We start from the raw sequence: 19,641 nt of genomic DNA, 5'->3' as shown, positions 1-19,641 counted from the left end.
AGTGAGTGGTGGGAAGGTCTGGCCGGGCCGGGCATCTCTCGTGGGCCTTACGGTGGACCCAAGGATCAGGAATATTACACTCCCCGCCCCCCACCCCAGCTTAGGGCCAAGGCTTCCAGGTCTGGGGCCGCAGGTCTCCACGGCCCAGACCCAGGATGCCTCTCCCCGTCAGGGATCCCCATGTGGGTGTTTGCTTCTGCCCCTTGGGGTCCTCGAGGATTCCCGATGGGGCTGAGCTCTGGCCTCCTTGGTGACTGGGGAGGCTTGGGCCAAAGCTCCTGATTTGTCCCTGGCCCACCTGTGGACACTTCAGGGGGGTGTCTGAGACTCGTGGGTCTTACGGCAGGGCCGTAAGAGCCTTTGTGTTGGGGGAGACGGACTAACGCCCCCCGCCCCCGCCGGGTGTCTTCTGGGGTGGTGCCCCCTCACCCAGCGGAGGGGCTTTGTGGATGTGTGTGAGGGCCTGGACGGAGGAGAGCCCCCTGGACGCTTGGGGGCACCGGCACAACGATGCTAGTCCTTACGATAGGGAGGCAGGAGGGTCTGGAGGAGATGAGACGGCAAAGCAGAGCTCCAAGTTCTGGGGCCCCAACAAGCCAACGGGTGCGGGCGGCCTCAGCAGCTGGCCAGGGCAAAGGCGTGCTTTCTCCCTAGAGCCTCCAGAAGGAAAACTCAGCCCTGCCGATGCAGTTGAGGTTCCTGACCCCCGGAGCCGTTGCGCAGACACTCGTGTCCGGCACAGGGGCCGTGTCGGTGCTGATCCGTTACAACAGCATTAGGAAATGAGGACAGTGCTCGTCCGCACCGCCTTTCTCTCCAGGCTGGTCTCCGGGAGGGACCGGGTCATGGTCAGAGCCAGGCTTCGACTCCCTACCCTTTGTCACGTGCCGCTGGAGAAGGCTGTTACTTGACCTCTTGGGCCAGGGACACCACCACCATCCTGTAGCAGCCCCGGGGTTGGGGACATTTTTAAATAAGGTGCTTTGTGGTTGAAGTTTTCTGAGATCGGGGGTGGGGAGAACCTCACCTTCCCTTTGATGGGGTGGAGGGGGCTGGGGAAGCCCCGCGCCCAGAAGCCCTGGCTTGGACAGCCTCCCTCCTGGTCACCCTCCGGGCTCAGCTCAACCAGCAATCTTTAGTAGCCTTCCCGCAACCCCTGCTGCCCCCACCAAATGTTTGCTCTATTCAGGGGGGCCCCTGTGGCCACCAGCATCTCTGGGCAGGGCTTGTGGCGTGGGGGACTCCTCTGTTCCCAGGCTAGCCCAGGGCTGAAAAAAGAAAGCCCAGCAAACGTTTGACGGCAGTGCTACGGGGACCTCTGTGCTCCAGTAGTGGGACGCCCAGCAGCGTCCTGCCCCCTCCCCCAAACTGCAGGGCTTCAAAGAACCCTCTCATGGTCTTGGAATCCAGCCGTCGGCCGGCCGGAAGGGAGCTTTCAAGCACAAGGGAGTGTTAGCCGCAGGATCTGGGCGGGTAGAGACGATTAAGCTCCCTTGGAACACAGCCCTTAAGTGTCACCCTCCCCGGTGCAGGCCCAGGACACACGTTTGTGCGGCTATTTTAAGGGTGTGTGGTCCCTGGAGGATAGGTGATAAAAACATCCCGACCTCCTTGGGCCGACTTCTCGCTCCCCCAGTGGCTCCCAAGGAGGAAAATGTCAGCGCTGCAATGCCTGTCTCTCGTCCTGCTGAAGCTTAGTACTGTGTTCGTTAGGCTGGTTTTCAACTGACTGTGCTTTCTTGGGAAAGAGAAATTGCTGTGAAGAGAACAGGGTAGCCCCGAGGCAGGCAAGGCTGACAATGGGAGGGGGGTGGTTTGCTGGAACCAGCCATTCCTGCAGCCCCTGGGGTCTCCTAGCAACACCCCCCAACCCCACCCCAGCCGTTTACAGCCCACCCCTGAGGAGGAGAAAGAAAAATTACAGCACCTGCAAGGAGGTAGTAAAAGATTTGCAAGGGATTTCGGAGAGTTATTAATTTCAGAAAGTGGGAGTGTGCCAAGTGCCATTGAGGCAATCTCCGTATTTGTTTTCAGATGAAAAGTTGCGGTGATTTCCAGTCTGAAGTGGTGACACTTTGGATGTGGCAGGACACTCCCTGGGGTAATCTCCAGCCCATCCCTGCCTCAGTTTCCCTACCCTGAAAGTTGAGGGGTGGAGGTTTTAAACATACCTTGGCCCCTGGTGGCCCTGGCTGCTCTCCTTTCCTGCAGGAGATGCTGGGGAGGTGAGTCACCAGCCCTGCCTGTTGCCCACCTCCTGGGTTCACCAGGGAAAGCCCTTTTCAGGGACCCCTGGGGCTTGTTCTGGGTCGGAAGGAAAACGCTGACTCACGCTTCTGCGTCTGCACCCTGTGGAACCTGTGAGCTGCCCGCCTCCTCCAGGTGGGGCACCTGGTCTGGGGGAAGGTCTTCAGTGATGAGAGTTGGTGACAGTCCACTCAGGGGAACCCCCCCGCAAAGATGTATGGCCATATGGCAGCTTCCAGTTTATCTGGTTCTTTCCTGGAGCTATCCAAACAACTCAAATGTTTGTATTGCCTTTAAAATTCTGTTCGCATGTTGCCTTTATATTGGGCCATTTCAGTTTCTGGCGTTGTGAGTAAGAGGGAAATCCCAAGTTGTGAAACCATCAGTAGGTGAAGTGGGCTTCCGAGGCTGCAGATGCACAGGGATGGCTCAGGGTGGGAGCCCCCTGGTGCTGGGAGACTGCGGCATTCATTCAGGAAGAGGCCCACAGAGCATCTGCCAGGTTCAGGATCCACAGTGGGCACGGGGTGCTGAGCTCCCAGCCCCCGGCCTCGGGAGCCCAGGGTCCAAAACCCAGCATGAGCCGTCTCCAGTGTCAGACAGCTGTGGGGCCACAGAACCATCCTTTGTGCTCTGGGGAAGGGGCAGGGGAACAGCCTTCAGCTGGCATGATGTCCAAGCTGTTCGTCCAAGCTGTTCGTGATGCTTGAGCAGGAGTTTGAGGGGGGGAGGAAGGCCATAGCAGGCAGAGAGAGAATAGTTTGTGCCAAGGCACAGAGGTGGTTCGGGCCCGGGTGTTTTTAGAAAATGGGGTCCCTCCTGGGAAGGTTTCCTGAGAGGAGGAGCTGGTGCCACCTTCCCCCCAACACCTTTATGCTGTGCCCCCATGTGCCATGGGCCAGGGGTTGTGCTCAGAACTTGGGGGCGTGGACGGAGGCCACTGGTCCTGTTTCTTGGAGGGGCATTTATCAGGGAGGCAAGGCTGCAAAATCAAACAAGCCCCGGAGGTTTGCGGCAACAGATTGATTTATAGCTTGTCCCTAGTCCTGTGGCTCAGGCCTGGTCTCCGCAGTTTAGGTCAGAGAGCCTTTTGTTTCTTGTAGGGCCTCCACCCTGGGACGCCTGGAGCACTTCCCCTCAGGTGATACGTGAAGATGTCTGTAGGTGTTGCCCACTGGCTCCTGGAAGCAAAAAGTGCCCTGTTTGAGAACTCCCACAAGCCGAAGGGCCTCTTAACGGGTATCCATCTGGTTCCTGGCCTGGCTTTGTGACTGCCCTGCCCGATTTCTTTTCAGGAGTGGGTCTGGGCCAGCTCCGGGGGCCATCTGTGTCCTCATGCTCCCACGGCAGTGGCTGATGTCCTGGAGGACTGGCTGCGGAGCTGGATGCTGGCAGTTGAGAGCCTGAAATTGGAAGTGACCTGGGTCACTCTCTGCTCATTTCATTGGCCAAAGCAAGTTGTGGGGCCTTGCTGAACCTGGGTGTGTGTGTGTGTGTGTGTGTGCGCGGGGGGCAGGGGAATGCCCAGCAGAGCTTCCAGGATTGGGGGCCACCGTTACTATTGTCTACCACAGCATTCTTAGCCTAGTTGGGGGCGGCGACACGGAGCCAGGTGGCCTCTCTGTGCTCAGTGCGGGGGCTCCGGGGCTCTGAGGAGGCTGGGAGCCAAGGGAGGTTCCTGGGGAGCTGGCCTCGAGTGTGAGGTGGTGACCTTGGGGTGGCAGTCAGGGCAGCGGGCAGTGTGTCTTGTCTGTCCGCACACATGGGGGAGGGAGGAGGTCCAGCTGTGGCTTTACCGGAGTCCCGGGGAGGCCCTCTCAGGGCCTGACCCTCTGCAGGGTGGGGAGGCTGCCTGCAGGTCTCTTGGGTGCTAAAGGCCATTATTATTCCGGCCTCCTGAAGTTGGCCAGTCACCAAACCATGCTACAAATGGCTTGGACGAGCGCATGCCTGGCTTTCCACTTGCATAATTACACACTTCCCATCTCTAAGTGGTTTTCAGCTCTGGGTGCAGGTGCAGCTCCTTTCCCCTCCCCTCTCGATGGGAGGGAGCTTGCGTTTCCGGGTTGATTCCCTCTGCTGTGAGTCTCCCTTGGCAGCTGGGTTAGTCTGCAGGCCCGCTTTCTGGGGCGGCCTGCCCCCTGTGGCCAGCCCTCAGCTGTGCCTGGGCAGGAGACAAGTGACCGTGGCCTTGCAGATTGCAGGAAAGCGGTTCTTGATGAGCCCGTGAGCCTCCCGTTTTGGACAAGCTGCTTTAATGGCCGCCCCGCTATGTCCAAGGGCCTGCAATTCTCCCAGCTGCCACCGGACTCTTCTCTCCCCGGCGGTCAGAGGAGACCTCTCGGTCTGAGCGTCACCCTCTCCCCCTTGGTTTACTTGTCTGCAGGCGTCATTTCTGACATCTGCCCTGGAAGGTGGGCCGGAAGGGTCACGCCTAGTCATCAGATGGGGAAGCTGAGAGCCAGGCCCCGGCCTGCTGCTGGTTTCCACAGGGCCCCGCTCTGTGGTCAGGCAGGCCTGCCTCTTGTTGGGGGTCGTTCTTCCAGAAGGCCCCGTGTTGGCCCTCCTGATGCTGCACGCAGTGGCCTTCTTGTGGCATGGGCTCGTGGACACATCTCCCTCGGGTGCTCTACCTCCCTGACTTCGGGGACCTCCTGCTCCTCCTGCTTTTGATTCTCTTCATTTGACTCCTTCGTCATCTCCTGTCCTCCGGCGCTGGGCCGTCTTCAGGAAGTGGTAGTCGCTGTCACTTACAGAGTACCTGCTGTCATCAGCGGGGCAGTGGTCGGTGACGGAAACGCAGTGTAAACGGGCTTCAGCCAATTCCGTAAGTGCGGGGCCGGAGAGGACAGGCTCCGGGCCGGCTGGATGGAGCGCTCGAGCTCCGACAAGACGGTGCTCAGGCTTTTTCTCCTGCTGTGGCCTCCTCCTTGTCAGTCTGGCCACAGAGAGGCCACGGAGCGCTAACGCTCTTGGCCATGCTCTTTGTGCTGTGCATAGTCCCCTAGGACCTTGGGCCCCCTGCCCATCCTGCATCCAAGCGAGGTACCAGGCCACGTGTCACTCCAGGAGAGGATACAGCCCCTCAGTTGTTTGCATGCCCATTGTGTGGGATCAAGGAGGGCCAGTTCTGGAAGGCAGGAAGGCAGTACAGAGTGAAGTAACAGAACCCCACATTCGTAGCGTGGGCCCCAACAGCCCTGTGGGGTGGGTGCCAGGATTCTCCTCACTTGACAGATGGGGAAACCGAGGCATGAGGTACAGTTGGGTCTGCTTCCAGGGTCTCCTCTTAGGGACACACCTGCCCCTTCCGCTTTCACCTGTCTCCCCGATCGTATTTTCCTAGCCCTGAACTGTCTGCTCAGCTCAGTTCTCTTTTTCTGATCCCCTCCTGGTACGACCACAGGCCAGAACACAGAAGAGTTTAGCCACCTTTGTGCGGCGTGCGTGCTATCCTCTGCTGGTGCTGGCCTGCGCCTCGGCCTGCTGTGCCCATCATCTGGTTGGAGGGGCTGCCCCTGGATGAGCCCTCCCACCCCCGTCTGGTCCTGCTCCTCCTCACACCCAGGCTACACCTTGTTCCCAGACCTGGCTGCTCCGAGCGGCCCCCGGGGCCTTGGCAAAGCCCGAATCCCTCCCAGGATCCCACTCAGAGTCCACAGGACCAGAGCTGAGGTTTTGGACATGTTCCACTGGGGGTATTTGGGATTTGCTGGTGCACAGGGTAAGGGCCAGGCTGTGCTGTGACATTCTGGGCCTCTGGGGCTTCCAGCCCCTTTTCATTGCCCCTGCCCAGCCCTTTCTGTGGATCTTGCCCCCCCTCCACCAACATCCCCAGGCACCTTTGCCGAAGGGGGTGCTCCTCCTGTTGTTTCTCTTTGACCTCTATTCCCAAGTGTCTGTCTGTTTCCTTTCATTGATAGGGTCTATGCCACCTCCTCCCTGAAGCTGTCTCTGATTGCTCCCCCAGGGGCTGTGAAAGGATAGTTTCCTTAAATGAGCATTTTAAATTCCTCAGGGCTGTGCTCTCCTTTGACTTCCAGCGAGGAGGAGTCCTTTTACAAGATAGATTTTCCCTTCATAGCAATTCAGCTTTTGGAAAAACAGGTTTATAATTAGGAGCCCTGGGCATAGTTCTCTGTCCAGAACTTATTAATCAGTATTTATCGAGAAAACAACAGTTTCAGAGTCTGTACAAGTTTTCTCCAGGTGCAGGTTTTAAATAAACTTCTTTAATTCTTTAACTTTTACCGTTACTTTTTCTATCATTTCGGATGTAGTTTCTATGTTTATTGTAGAAAACTAGAAAATACAAGGAAATGTAAAGGAAAAAAGCCACCCATGTCTTTCCTGCTGCGGCCATAGTGGACAGGCGGTGCACGCCCTCGCCGTCTGCATGCCAGACAGTCGAATAGTTAAGTGAGTGTGCTCAGACTCGGGACCAAACGCTCCCGGCAGGGCAGTCTTGTGGTCCCAGAAGGGCACTGTTTCAGCTCCTCTTTGAGTAGGACTTGGAAGCTTTTCTAGATAAATCCTGAACTCCTCTACTTCATGTTATTTTTAAAAAGTATACATATTTTTAAAGATTTTATTTACTTATTTGACAGAGAGGCAGAGAGCCTGAGCACAAGCAGGGGGAGTGGCAGGCAGAGGAAGAAGGAGAGACACAGCCTCTCCACTGAGCAGGGAGTCCCATGCGGGACTCGATCCCAGGACTCCAGGATCGTGACCTGAGTGGAAGGCAGACTCTTAATGGGCTGAGCTCCCCAGCCCCCCCGCCCCCGCCCAGTTCGTGTTACTGATTGACAATTGATTCATGCCTTTATCAGGCATTTACCTTATGCAAGCACTGGGCATGGAGGCAGCTGGAGTTTTACCAATTATTTAAAAGATAATTAAAAAAAAAAAACCACTTGTAGTGTTTGAGAATGTGTTGTTGGGTGCACGGGGCACAACGGTCCAGCGTGAGAGCGTACAGTGAAACAGAAGTCGTCTCACCCCACCCCACTGCTGCCCTTGCCCTTGACCAGAGGCCACCCACCACCATTTTCTTTCACTCTTTCTGGTGGTACTCTCAGATTCCTTCTCTGTGTGTGTGCAAGCCCGAGTTCTCGTGCCGGCTGATCTGAGCCCAGGCCGTGGCAGGCGGCGCACAGAGCTTTGCACCTCGCGTTTTCACATGGGGGGTTGTCTTGGTGATGAAGCCTTCTGGGCGCGTGGGGGGCTTCCTCGTTCTTTTTATTACTGCCCAGTATTTCTCTGACCACGTGTGGTTTGTTAATGGCCCCTCTTGGGGTCTTTAAGTTGCTGCCGGTCTTTTGCTGTCACAGTTAATAGCCTGAAACACCGCACATGTGAGGATGTCTGTGGGTTGGGCTGGCGGCGCTGGGGTTTTCAGGAGGAACTTTTCATTGCTTGCAGCCGGTTTTCTGGCTTATCGTCCCCTCCCTTCTCCCCCTTGGTGTCAGAAACCAGTTTCTGGACTTCGGCAATTTCAGGAGCCTGCTGCTTGGGAAGCGAGGGTAGTTGGCCTCTTGGTCCCACCGGAGTTTCAGAGGAAGGAATGAGACCCCGGCAGGTTTACGTTCTCCTTTGCGCCATGGGCTGCAGCGGTGTGCATGGGGTCCCTCCACCGTGGGGCGTGGGGCTTCCTGCCTGCCTCCCTTCCTCACTGAGACCCCGGGGCTCCGAGACCTGGCCGGTCTTCCTCTGTGCCTCCCCTGCCAGCTCTGCTGTGCCTGCTGCTTACCACCGGGGCGTGGGTTGGCCACACGGGACACACCATGTGTCCCCGTGGCCAGCCACAATAGGATCTGGCCAGTCGAGCCAGATCCTATTCTTGGAGCTCTGAGCTACAGAGGAGCTGGGCTGGCTCCTGGGACCTCAGTCCCACTTAAGATTTTCCACCTGCCTGTGCACAAGGTGACTTCTTGTTGTTTCTTTTATGTTACGGTTCTCTTGTGTTTTCAGAGTTGGAGTCCTGTTTGTTTTTTAGGTCTGGGGGCGGGCGAGCTGACTGGGACGGTGTCAGATGAGGGCAGGTTGGAAGTGACCGCAGTCAGCCTCGGAAGGAGATGAGAGCCACACGCCGGGATAATCGGGATGCCATGAGGATTAACTCACAGGGAAAACCCAGGGCCTGGAGGCAGCCCAGGACAGGCCCTTTCCTCCTGGTGCAGGTCACGTACGCATGCACTTGCTGTCCCCTTCGGTGCCATCTGTCCTTCCCGTGGTGTGGCCCCAAGTCTTGTCCTTAGGGACTTCCCAAGGAGCTGTTCCCTCAGCTGTTGGAGATTTTTGTCCTGGATCGGGGCCAGGGGCAAAGTGAGGAGTCCCTCTGAGCCCAGCCTGGCTGGTCCCAGTCACGAGTCAAGCGGCCGTGGACTGGTCATGTCACCAATGCTCGGGTGGAGAAGGACAGTCTGGGAGTGAGACCAAGGCTCTGAGGGGTTCCCGCTGAGCGTGCTGGTGGCCCAGGGGTGTGCTCTGAGCCCAGTCTCTCCCCTCATGACGTCATGGCAGCCAGTGGGTGTTGGCCGTCATTCGTTCTGGAACAGCGGAGAAGCTGAGTGATGGTGGGGACCCCGGAAAGCATCACCCATTGGTTTTCAGGTTGGGTTCCTCGGGGCCCGGCGGCATGTCAGGGTGTCGGGTTGAGGGACGACTGGCTTGGTGTATCCTGCAGCGCCAACCAGTCTGTCCCTCTGTCTTGCTGACTTAGGTAGTGGCTTCCCTTCAAGGTTCCGCCGGCGCCGGCTCCAAGGAGGTGCCGGGAAACACTCGGGTGAGCCAACCAACAAATGGAGGGTTGGTAGGCATCCCCGCCGCAGTGTCATGTGAGGGGATGGTGACGGTGCCCGGGGGCCTTGGTGCCTACCTCCTCCCCTAGACCATGAGCCCCTCCAGGGCCTAAGCGTTTGGTGTGGCCCCTGAGTGCGGGGCCAGGCTGCACACGGGAACCTGAGCTGAGTGTTTAGGGAGTGCCTGGGTGCCAGGCGGGCACCCTCAGTAGGCACACGGTACACACAGCTGTTGGGCCTGCCATCGTCCCTGCTTTGATTTCCAGCCTTGCCGGGGCACAGCCTCCTCTGAGCACCCTGGCCTTTCTTCCCAGGAAAATGCACATGGGCATAGCCATGTGCCGTCAGCATAGCCTACAGACCCCTGTTCCTGTGCCTGTGCCCTGCCCCCAGAGACAGCCCATCAGGACTCTGGAACGAAGGGCCAGGATGGTGGTGTTCCCTGGTTCTTGGGACTGTTCTGGCTCTGGATAGGTGGGTCGGGTGAGCGTGTCATGGTTCAGGGGAAGGCCTCCTGGGAGAGCGTCGGTCTGAGCCGTATCTGAAAGGCTGGGTTGGAAAATATGGACCAAGGCTTGGAGAAGGGACACAGCCCATGTGCCCAGATGCTTGGGGCGGGAGAGGTAAAGTGAGTGAGTTGCAGGGGCCCTTTGTGCATCCGTCGGAGAACTGGACCCTGTCTGGAGTGGGCTGGGGTGGCCGTGAGATTGTGGGTGGGGTGGAGGAGGCAGGGTCCAGGCTGGCAGCAACGTTGGCGAGGCCCGTGGTGGTGGTTGAACCAGGCTCAGAGGACGCGTAGGGTGTCCGTAGGGGCTAGAGACTGCTGGTGTTGTGTTAACTAAGCCGAGGAGGGTTGAAGGGTTTTGGGGCCTCCTGCAGCATGGGAGAGCGGACTGAGGCAGGCCTGGGAGGCGGGGCCAAGGTGTTAGACCAGATAGCAGAGGAAGCGGGGAGCCATGGGAGGTGCTGGAGGCAAGGAGGGAGGGTCAGACCATCGGTGGTGAATGCGGTGGAGGGGAGCGTCCTGGGGTGATCCAGGTTGGAGCTGTGCCCCTGAAGGGCTGGCCTGAGATTGGAGAGGGAGACAGCGGCTGTGAGGAAAACAGGCAAACTTGGGGTCTTTGTAGAACAACAGGCAAGTCCCCCTGAGAGATGATTCTTTCTCTCTCTCTGCCAAGAGGTGGTCTTGAGGACTGACTAGGAGCTCACAAACCTTCCTGTTGCTAATGGGTCTGTTCTGGGGACTGCGCTTGAGGGATGCAGCCGTAGGCTGTCCCGTCCTCCTGCTTCAGCTGGCCTTAGTGAATGTTCTGGAAGGATGCTTCCTGCCTGCTTGAGTAACCTTTGTTTTCTTTGTTTCTCTCCACAGGAAGCGAGGGATAGAAGTGGTGCAGGTGAGTACAGACCACGCCCTCGCCATTTTCTCCTGTGGGTGGGCCTTTTAGGGCTCCCCCCTCCGCCTCTCCCACAAGCGTCTGGGTGCTTGAATCCCTTCCTGAACTTCTCCCTGTGTGGAGTCTCCGATTTCTGCCCTGGCAGGACGTGGGTTGTGGTCGGTGGTCTCGGGGGTTTGTGGAGTTGCAGCTGCTTCATTGGTGGATGGAGCTGGCAGGGGGAGACGTGCGGCTGTGGGTAGGGGCGGGGTAGGCAGGGTGCAGGAGCATGGCCACCCAGTGAGCCTCTGGGGTCCTGTGGCCCCCCACGGTTTGTCTGTGTCTGCACTCCATCTCTGCTGAGGGAGTACAGGCCCCCCACATCCCCCCGCCCTGGGCCCCTGCCTTGGCTGCTCGGCCCTCTGGGGGTGAGCCCTCTCCTTTCTCGGACCAGTCTTGTAAATGGTATCATCTCTGAGACGATGCTTGCTCCCCTGCCCTTCTCCCCTGCACCCCTAGGTCAGGAGCACCCCCTCCCTGCTGTCAGCGCAATCACATCTGATCTTGCCTGTGGGCCCCTGGCTCCTGGAGAGTTGCTGGAGTCAGTGAGGTGGCTCCTGACTCCCAGGCTGCCTCCCCTGGGGGCAGACTTGGATCGGGGCTTGTTGGCTGGAGAAGGAAGGATGGATGGAGTGCGCGCTCTGACAGCAGCCGCGGGAGCCCGGTGGAGGGCTGCTGAATGAGTTCTTCCTCTGGCTTCCCTCCTTGGAGCGGGTTGAACTTGTGACCTGGAGGCTGAGGTTGGTTTTGGGGGAGGAGGTGGTTTCTGGAAGCCCCTCATGGGCTGTCAGTCAATTTTTCATCCAGGCTTATTTTGGCTCTGCAGAGTGGCGTGATCTGCACAGAGGGTTTCTGTGGACCTTAATTTCTTAGACCTTAAAAGGGGGTAAGTCAGAATTCAGGACGGGGTAAGACGCGTGCTTGCGGGGCTGTTTCTGATTGATGGGTAGTGGCAGTCGGCAGGGTTCCAAATCATCCCTGAGGTTAGCTACAGTGCTTGTCAGGGTTCACGCAGAAATTTCTGTGGGGGGCACGTTTTAGAGGAAGTGAATTCATGTGCTCACCAAGACGTTACTTAAAAAGGGAAGAAATGTGCCCTTCCCCCAATACCTGATTCCTGTCCTGGAAGACCCCTGACAAACATGGTGGGATGCTCCTCCCCGTGCCCCTCCCCTCTGCCGCAGGAGGAAGGGGAGGGTTGGGAGGGCACAGGGCCTGGAGTTTCAGGATGGAAGGAAACCTGGGGCTATAGCGTGTTTGTTGTCCGCGGCTTCTTGGGAAGATTTAGACTAAAACCTTTAATCCACTTAGTGCAGGGTGGAACCAGAGACTTGGAGCCATTGTTCTGGAATTTACCGGGCAGAAGAAGAGTTGCAAGATCTTCCTTGATGTGCCTGTTGTTCACTTTGGGCGGAAGTGGTGACTGGGGACCAGAGAGAACCCAAAGTGGATGCTTTCCACACCCGTATCTAAAAATAAAACCCCTGCGATGTATCTCTCTGCACCTCCTCCTGGCGTCCCCCAGTGTTTGGAGAACTCGGAATTTCAAGATGCAGAGAAGGGCTCTTTGCAAAATTTGGAAGCTGAGACTACTTGGCTGGTTTCTTCAGAAGCAGCCAAGCCTCTGTGGGCCAGATGCCCGGGCTGGTGGGCCCCTGGATGCCGGGAATGGGTGCTTGCCGCACCCGAGGGGTCTGTGACTGAAGTGGGGGGAAGTGAGCATGCCGTCAGCCAGCGCCCAGGGTTTCTTGTTTTCTTGTGTCCGTTGCCTCAGTGGCATTGTCCCTTTTTGTGAGCCACTCAGTGACAGGAGTAGTGTTTTCATACCCATTTTAGAGTTGAAGAAATAAGAGGCTCAGGATGTCTCTTGGGGAACTTGGCTGGTGGTGGTGGTCTTGGAGTTTGGCCCGCGTGTCTCCTGAGCCCATGGTTTTTCTGTTAACCGGGGCTCCTTTGCACGTTAGTTTTACTAAATGTTTCACTTACCAAACGTTTCCAGGCCTGTTATTACCTGGGGTTTGGGGACTATTTTTTTTCTTAATATATTATTTGTTTATTTGATAGAGATAGCAAGAGAGGGAACACAAGCAGAGGGGTTGGTAGAGGGAGGAGCAGGGAACCCGATGCGGGACTCGATCCCAGGACTCTGGGGTCACGACCTGAGCTGAAGGCGGACGCTTGACAGCTGAGCCACCCAGGTGCCCCTCTTTTTTTTCTTCAAGAGTAATTATTTATTTATTTAAAATATTTCGTTTATTTTTTGAGGTTGTGAGAGCGCACAAGTTGGAGGAGAGACAGAGAGAGAGGGAGAAGCAGGCTCCCCGCTAGGCGGGGAGCCTGACATGGGATTCGATCCCTGGACTCCAGGATCATGACCTGAGCCGAAGGCAGACGCTCAACCGACTGAGCCATCCAGGCACCTCAAGACTTACTTATTTTAGATAGACAGAGTGTGTGGTCACAAGAGAGTTGGGGGGGTGGAGAGGAGGGGCAGAGGGAGAGAAGCTTCAAGCAGACCCACTGCTGAGTGCAGAGTCCAAGGCAGGGCTTGGTCTCAGGACCCCGAGATCATGACCTGAGCCTAAACCAAAAGTTAGACACTCAGCCAACTGACTCATGCAACCAGTTCCCTTTGGGCTCTGGCTACTATGTATGTCTGTATGTCTGTATCTATTTGTTTTTTAAAAGATTTTATTTATTTATTTGACAGAGAGACAGGGAGAGGGAACACAAGCAGGGGGAGGGGCAGACGGAAGAGGGAGAAGCAGACTTCCGGCTGAGCAGGGGGCCAGATGTGGAGCTTGATCCCAGGACTCTGGGATCATGACCTGAGCTGAAGGCAGATGCTTAATGACTGAGCCATCCAGGCGCCTCTGGGCTCTGGCTACTATTAAAAAGAATATTGGGGCCCAGGGTCAGGAGCCATGACTGTAAAGTGCTGGTAAGGCCCTGCGGTGTCCTCGCGTGAGGACAGTTCTCTGGAATGGTGAGTGGTGGTAGTACCGAGTGAGTGTTGACCTTGACTGCGGATGGTGGTATGCCGGACACCGACGCCACTGATTTGCCAGAAGCATCCGTGGGTGAGCGCACATCTCAGAAAGCAAATTGTGCAGCTCCTCAGCTCCTTCATGGGCTCGTGCCCGCGGCCCACGTGCTTGGGAAGGTGCTTGTAAACACTCCTTCCTTACATCCTTCCCACAGCCCTCCCCCCATCTCTGTGGAGCCAGTGCCCTTAGCAGTGATGGTCAGGATCCCCTGGGCTCATCTTTGTGGCTGTGTGGTCGTGGGCCAGTCGCCTAACCCCCCAGAGCCTCAGTCTCCCCATCTGTAAAATGGAGATAATAGTTGTGCCTGTCCCTGGGGATCACGTGAGGCATCATTGAGTTAATTTGGGTAAAGCAGTGGGCACATGGGAAGCTTGTTCTTTACATTGTCCCCAGCAGATGGGACCCTGGGGCATCAAGGCCGCCGAGGCCTCGAGGCTGCTGGTCACTGCGATCCCAGGACAGGTGAGGTTTCTCCATTTCTTGTCTTGTAGCAGCATTGCAGGAGGATCTGATTTGGTTGTCCACTGATAGAACATTGGGAATGATTTTTGATAACAATGATGGTAATTCGTGGCACGTCATTTTAAAGGAATTCAGAGAACTTGCTGTGTACATCTCCTTCCATCTTTTTATTTGCTTGAAGAAGTGGTTTCAGCACTTGCAGCTGTAAGAAACTGAAAAATACAATGGACAGTAAGCTCTGCCTTCATCCATGGATACATGAAATACTTCTTAAAAATTCCTGTTTGGGGGCGCCTGGGTGGCTCAGTCGGTTAAGCCTCTGCCTTCGGCTCAGGTCATGGTCTCAGGGTCCTGGGATCGAGCCCCGCATCAGGCTCTCTGCTGGGCAGGGAGCCTGCTTCCCTTCCTCTCTCTCTGCTGCTTCTCTGCCTACTTGTGATCTCTGCCTGCCAAATAAATAAATAAAATTAAAAAAAATTCCTGTTCATCTCTCTTGTGAGATGCATTTCTAATAGGGTTTAATGTTTTATGTTTATTCCTTATACAGTTTGTAGGGTTTCCGTCACAGGGATCAATTATGTACTAAGTGTAATTCTAATAATAATTCAGTCCAGAAGAAAATTTCTGACAGCTTGATGGTCACATGAAATTAAAAAATTAAAGCATTTATAGCCTTATTGTTATTATTATTTATTTTGCCTCATAGTGAGATAGACTTCTCAGTAAAAAGCCTTTAAACACGAAAGACACTGAGGGCTGTGGGTTGGAAATTGGAATTTGAGGAGGCAAAAGGAACTTTCCTAAATTTCCAAGGGTTCGGGAAGGAGCGGACGCGGTAACTGCAGGGTGGATGTCGGCGGGTCTCAAATTCCACTGGATCCATTTAAAAGAGAAACAATAACAGTTTTATTTTGAAATGTTAATATTTACAATATGTTGGAAATTACATCCTCTACAAGTATTTAAACTTAGATGAGAAATTTTCGATGTCAGCTTGCAAATGTACAAATGGACGCATAGTTTTAAACATTTATTCTGGAGGCTCCGAAGTGAAGGCCATTGCTTTTGAACATTACCCCACTGGCTTCTCAGAAGTGGGCTCTGAGGCAGGTACCAGCTTGGAGGGGCCAGTGGCCTGGCCCCCAGCCCATCCATAGGCCTCCCTCAGCCTGGGCCGCTCACACTCCACCGCCCGAGCATCCACGGAGACAGAAAGGCCTTCGCTGTGGGTCTGTCTGCAGGCGGACCGGCCTCCCCCAGGCTGGCTCTGTGAGGCCAGGTAGATGCTCTGATAAGGAAAACCTGCCGTTCTCTCTGCTCAGGCGGCATGAGAAGCCCCAAGTCCAGGGGGGCCAGAGAGAGGAAGTCATGCCTCGTGCTTCGTGTCGGGGCTCAGGCAGGAGGACAAGGGGAGAGCTGAGCACGATCTGGGACAAGTTGCCCCCATCCCCTTCGTCCTGAGGGGCTGCCTGTGGTGACTGATGGTCGCAGGTAGCCGATTTCCTCAGTTTCTTCCTTCGTGTTACTGTAGGGAAGATGCTGGGCCCACACGCCTCTGACTCACCATTTCGGGCCTTTCTTGACCACTGAGAGGAGGCCCCTGCTGGCCAGCAGGTGTGGGTTAGGAACTCCAGGCTCTCCCTTTGGCAGCAGATCTTTCTGGGGACCTGCTGTGTACCGGGCCCCAGGTGTGGGGGACTCACACAGGTCACAGCCTGGCGCCTTCTGCTGTCGTCCGTCTGGAAGAGATTGTTGGGTCAGGAAGGCTGCCCTGAGGAGGCAAGGTGAGCCTGGCTGTTGGCTCTAAGCCTCGTCTGCCTCACAGAACCAGGCTGAGAGGCGGGTTCAAGCCCACGGTCCCGACCAGGGCTTCGCCTGCCCCCAGGCTATTCTCCTCCTGCTTCTGCAACACAGAGGTTGCTAGAAACACCCAAGTGCCAACCACGACCAGGGCACAGCCGTCACTGTCTCTCCACCCAGGGAGGCTTTGTTGGGAGCAAACCTGTCTTGGCCACTTGGGTCATCTGTGGCCTGGGGGGGTGGGTGTGGGGCATGGGCCTGGGGCTCTGCTGAGGGCCAAGCAGGAAGCTGTCACCTGGGGAGCATTTTCCTCTCTGACCTGATCCATCTTCGGGGAGGCTTGGGACGGAAGCCTGGGAGGTTCTCTGTCCCTGAACCCCCCTGCCCCTTGCTAGGGCAGCCCTGAATCTGATGGAAGAAGACCAAGACAGAATAGCACATGCCGTTGCCTCCAGCCTCCAGCCCGCTGCTTCCAGCCTCCGCATCCTTGGGAAGCTGTTTTGCATCCTTCCCCCTGCCTCTGGGGCTTTCCACCAGGTGTTTGTAGAGCGCAGGGGGAGAAGCAGAGGACCGGTTGTGGGGGAGGGAGATGGAGTTGTATTTTAAAATGCAGAGGAGCAAACTGGAAGTGGGGGAAGTACAGCCAGCTACCTGGCGGAGTTCACTGTCCCCTTCCAAATTCCTTGAGAATTCTGACCTGGCCAAAGCCCATCTCTGGAGCCGCCGTCGTTTCTCAGGGAACCAGGATGGGACTGAGGGTCCCCGGATTGCCAGAGAGCCAAGGGCAGGCAGCAGGCCTTCGCTCCGGGTTTCTCGAGAGTGTCACCTGTTTGGGATGCTGAGTGCCTTGTGCATGCATTTTCTCTGCTTCCGGGCACGCCATCTGGGAAAGGAGGTTGGGTGAGACTGTCCGGCAGAAAGGGCAAGACGGAGAAAGAGACGGAAGGATGGCCAGAGCTGGAGACTGTGTGCTGCGCATCTGGGTGGGGGCTGCCATGGGGACTGTCCCCGAGCTCATGGGCGAGCTCTGGGGTGCTCTGAGGCTTGTCTGTTCTGTGCTGGCGGCCCGTGAGGACACAGGAGGGGCCAGTTAAAGGGAGGGGGTGGGCAAAGGGTGAGGAAGGCCATGTTGGGAACTTGATGCTTCTTGGTACAGGATACAGCAGGCCCAGGTGTGGATGGGGAGTAAGGGACTTGAATGTCATCGCAGGTGGGGAGCACAGGTGGGCAAGGGCCCAGAAGGTGGGCAAGAGGGTCTGTTGACGGTGAGGGGTTTGGAAGCACTGGGGCCTTGGCCCTGAAGGAGTTGGCAAGTGGCCAGATTGGAGAAGGCGGCAGGACCAGACCTAAAGAGAGCCCATGAGCTATTCACGGGGCGTTGGTTCGGAGGGCATCGAAGGGCTTCTGTGTGGGAGAGGTGTGTGCCGCAGTTAGAGGCCACGGCAGAAGATCTCCCAGGAGGGCACAGGGGCAACAGATAAGACTGGACCAGAGGGTGGAGTGCTGGGTCTTCTGGAAGGAGCCTGGGGCCGTGGCCTGGGGTGGTGGTGGTGGCCCTGACGGGGTCTGGCTGGAATTAGTTCCATGGTGGAGCCTGGGGTGACAGGTGGTAAGGTGGGGGTGGATGTGGCCGGGGAGGGGGGAGGGAAGGGTCACGCTCCAGGTTTCTCACTTGCGGGGGCACTGGAGCGAGGGTGGGGTGCTGCGGGAAGGGGAGCGGCCGGGGAGGGAGGACTGGTTCGCGCAGGTTCGTTGAATCCAGGCAACGTGAGTTCAGGAGTGAGCGGGCTTCCTCACTCAGGCCAGAGGGAGAGCCCGCTGGCCAAGCCGTGTGCTTCTTTCCAGGGCTCACAGGTGCTCAGTTCTGTTGGGCTTTGAAAAATGTACTTTTCAAAAATGTGTTACTTGGGTAATATTTTCAGTGGTTCAGAAATAATTTTAAAAGGTACACAGTTAAAGGCATCTAATGATCACTCCCCAGCTGGGTCCCCTCTGCCACCAGCCTGTCTCGGTGACCTCCATAGACTTTATTTCCAGGTGATCGCGGCCCCGGAGGGGTGGACCCCTGGTGCTTTGGAGCCAAGTGTCAGGGGCTGTGGGAACGTGAGCTGCTTTGGTGTTTACTGGGGCCTGACCTTCTTGCAGCAGAAGAGCCCACGGCAACTCTCCAGCCCCCTCCTCGTGGGTGGGGGCTTCTGAAGGCTCCAGAGTGTGGCTCTGACCCTGACCTCTGACAGCAGACCCCCAGCTCCTGAGGCAGGGTGGCCATGGGATTGGGAAATGGACTCTGTGCAGAACATTTCCGTGGTCACTGGGTTCCATTGCTGGGATGCAGGCTGTTCCTGGCTGTGCTTGACCCTTACCCCATGGAGCCCAGAGACCTGGGTTTGAGTTCCCATTAGCCTGTTTTCTGACTGTGTGCGATCCCACTTCCATCGTCTTTAAGAGGAGAGGACACTCACCACACAAGACTGAAGACGCCTGACAGAAGCTTAAGGGATATAGGTTTCTTGTCACTCATCCTTTGTATGAACAGCGTGGTTTTGGGGGGAGGTGGGGTACAGCTGTAGGTGAGCAGTGCTGCTTAGAAAAATACGTCACCTGGTGTGAAGAACGTGGTCTGGGGGCACCTGGGTGGCTCAGTCAGTTAAGCCTCCGACTCTCTGTTTCAACTCAGGTCATGAGCTCAGGGTCCTGGGATTGAGTTCTGCATCGGGCTCTCTGCTCGGCAGGGAGCCTGCTTCCTCCTCTCTCTCTCTCTGCCTGCCTCTCTGCCTACTTGTGATCTCTATCAAACAAATAAATAAAAATCTTAAAAAAAATGTGATATGTTTGCCCCACCCCACAGCACCCCATCCAAGTAACACTTTGGTGTTTCTAACTATTGTGGATTTGAGCTGAAGTCCTTTTTAATTTATTTTTTATTCATTAATTTTTTAAAAAGTAGGCTCCATGCCCAGTATGGAGCACAATACGGGGCGTGAACGGACGACCCCGAGATGGAGACCTGAGCTGAGGTCATGAGTCAGCTGTTCCTCTGACCCAGGCGCCCCCCTAATTGCTTTTTATTTTTTATTTTTTTTTAAAGATTTATTTATTTATTTGACAGACAGAGATCACAAGTAAGCAGAGAGGCAGACAGAGAGAGAGGAGGAAGCAGGCTCCCCGCTGAGCAGAGAGCCTGATGCGGGGCTCGATCCCAGGACTCTGGGATCACGACCTGAGCTGAAGGCAGAGGCTTTAACCCACTGAGCCACCCAGGCGCCCCCCAATTGCTTTTTAAAGAGAGACTTTGTTTTTTGTTTTTTTCTTAACTTTTGAATGTAGGTGTTTGCATTTTTTTTTTTTTAAGACATTGAAAATTATCTTCATTCACTTTTACTTAGGGTACTATGTGTAACAGTGTTAGACAAATGTATGTGACTATTTTTTCCAATAATGTCACCACGGGGCGGGGGTAGCCTTCTGTCCGTCTGGGTCTGCTCCCCTCGGGTGCTTTTAGGAGCCATTCAGGAGCGGTGGCCTCTGGGAGAACAACGTGGGAAAATGCTCAGGAGATGCCGCTTGCTGCCTCTGTCTCTGCCGACTGGTTTCCGTTCAGTCAGGTCTATTTTTATTCTTGAGTTTTTAGGCTCGCTGTCGCAAATAGAAACTGTCTCTGGGGTCGGGGCAGTCCTGTGCAGCTTCAGAGGCCTGGGAGCCTCCGTGCTGGGGTGTTCTCTCTCCGGCCTTCGACTCACTGACTCAACTTGAGCTTGTCCTTAACACAGAAAGCGCCCCTGCTGGGGAAGCTGGTGCCGGTGTGTCCTGGGGCTTCCTGGTCCCTCCGCCCTGCCCCCCCCCCTGCCTCCC

General features: G+C 56.1%; 1 protein-coding gene across 3 annotated transcripts in view; it reads left to right on the top strand.

Annotated features, from left to right (window-relative positions):
- Positions 1 to 19,641, top strand: part of ITPK1 (inositol-tetrakisphosphate 1-kinase) — a 166,569-nt gene that overhangs the window by 27,888 nt on the left and 119,040 nt on the right. For all 3 annotated transcript variants that reach the window (XM_004754796.2, XM_004754795.2, XM_045072982.1), the window contains exon 2: positions 10,417 to 10,441. In XM_004754796.2, the coding sequence (XP_004754853.1) occupies positions 10,417 to 10,441 (25 nt within the window). The remainder of the gene's footprint in view (positions 1 to 10,416; positions 10,442 to 19,641) is intronic.

Source organism: Mustela putorius, unplaced genomic scaffold (assembly GCF_011764305.1).
Source record: "Mustela putorius furo isolate JIRA1106 unplaced genomic scaffold, ASM1176430v1.1 tig00000129_pilon_pilon_pilon, whole genome shotgun sequence".
In the NCBI taxonomy this organism is placed as follows: Eukaryota; Metazoa; Chordata; class Mammalia; order Carnivora; family Mustelidae; genus Mustela; species Mustela putorius.
The sequence above is the reverse complement of the archived record's forward strand: the minus strand, read 5'-3'. Positions and strand labels throughout refer to the sequence as shown.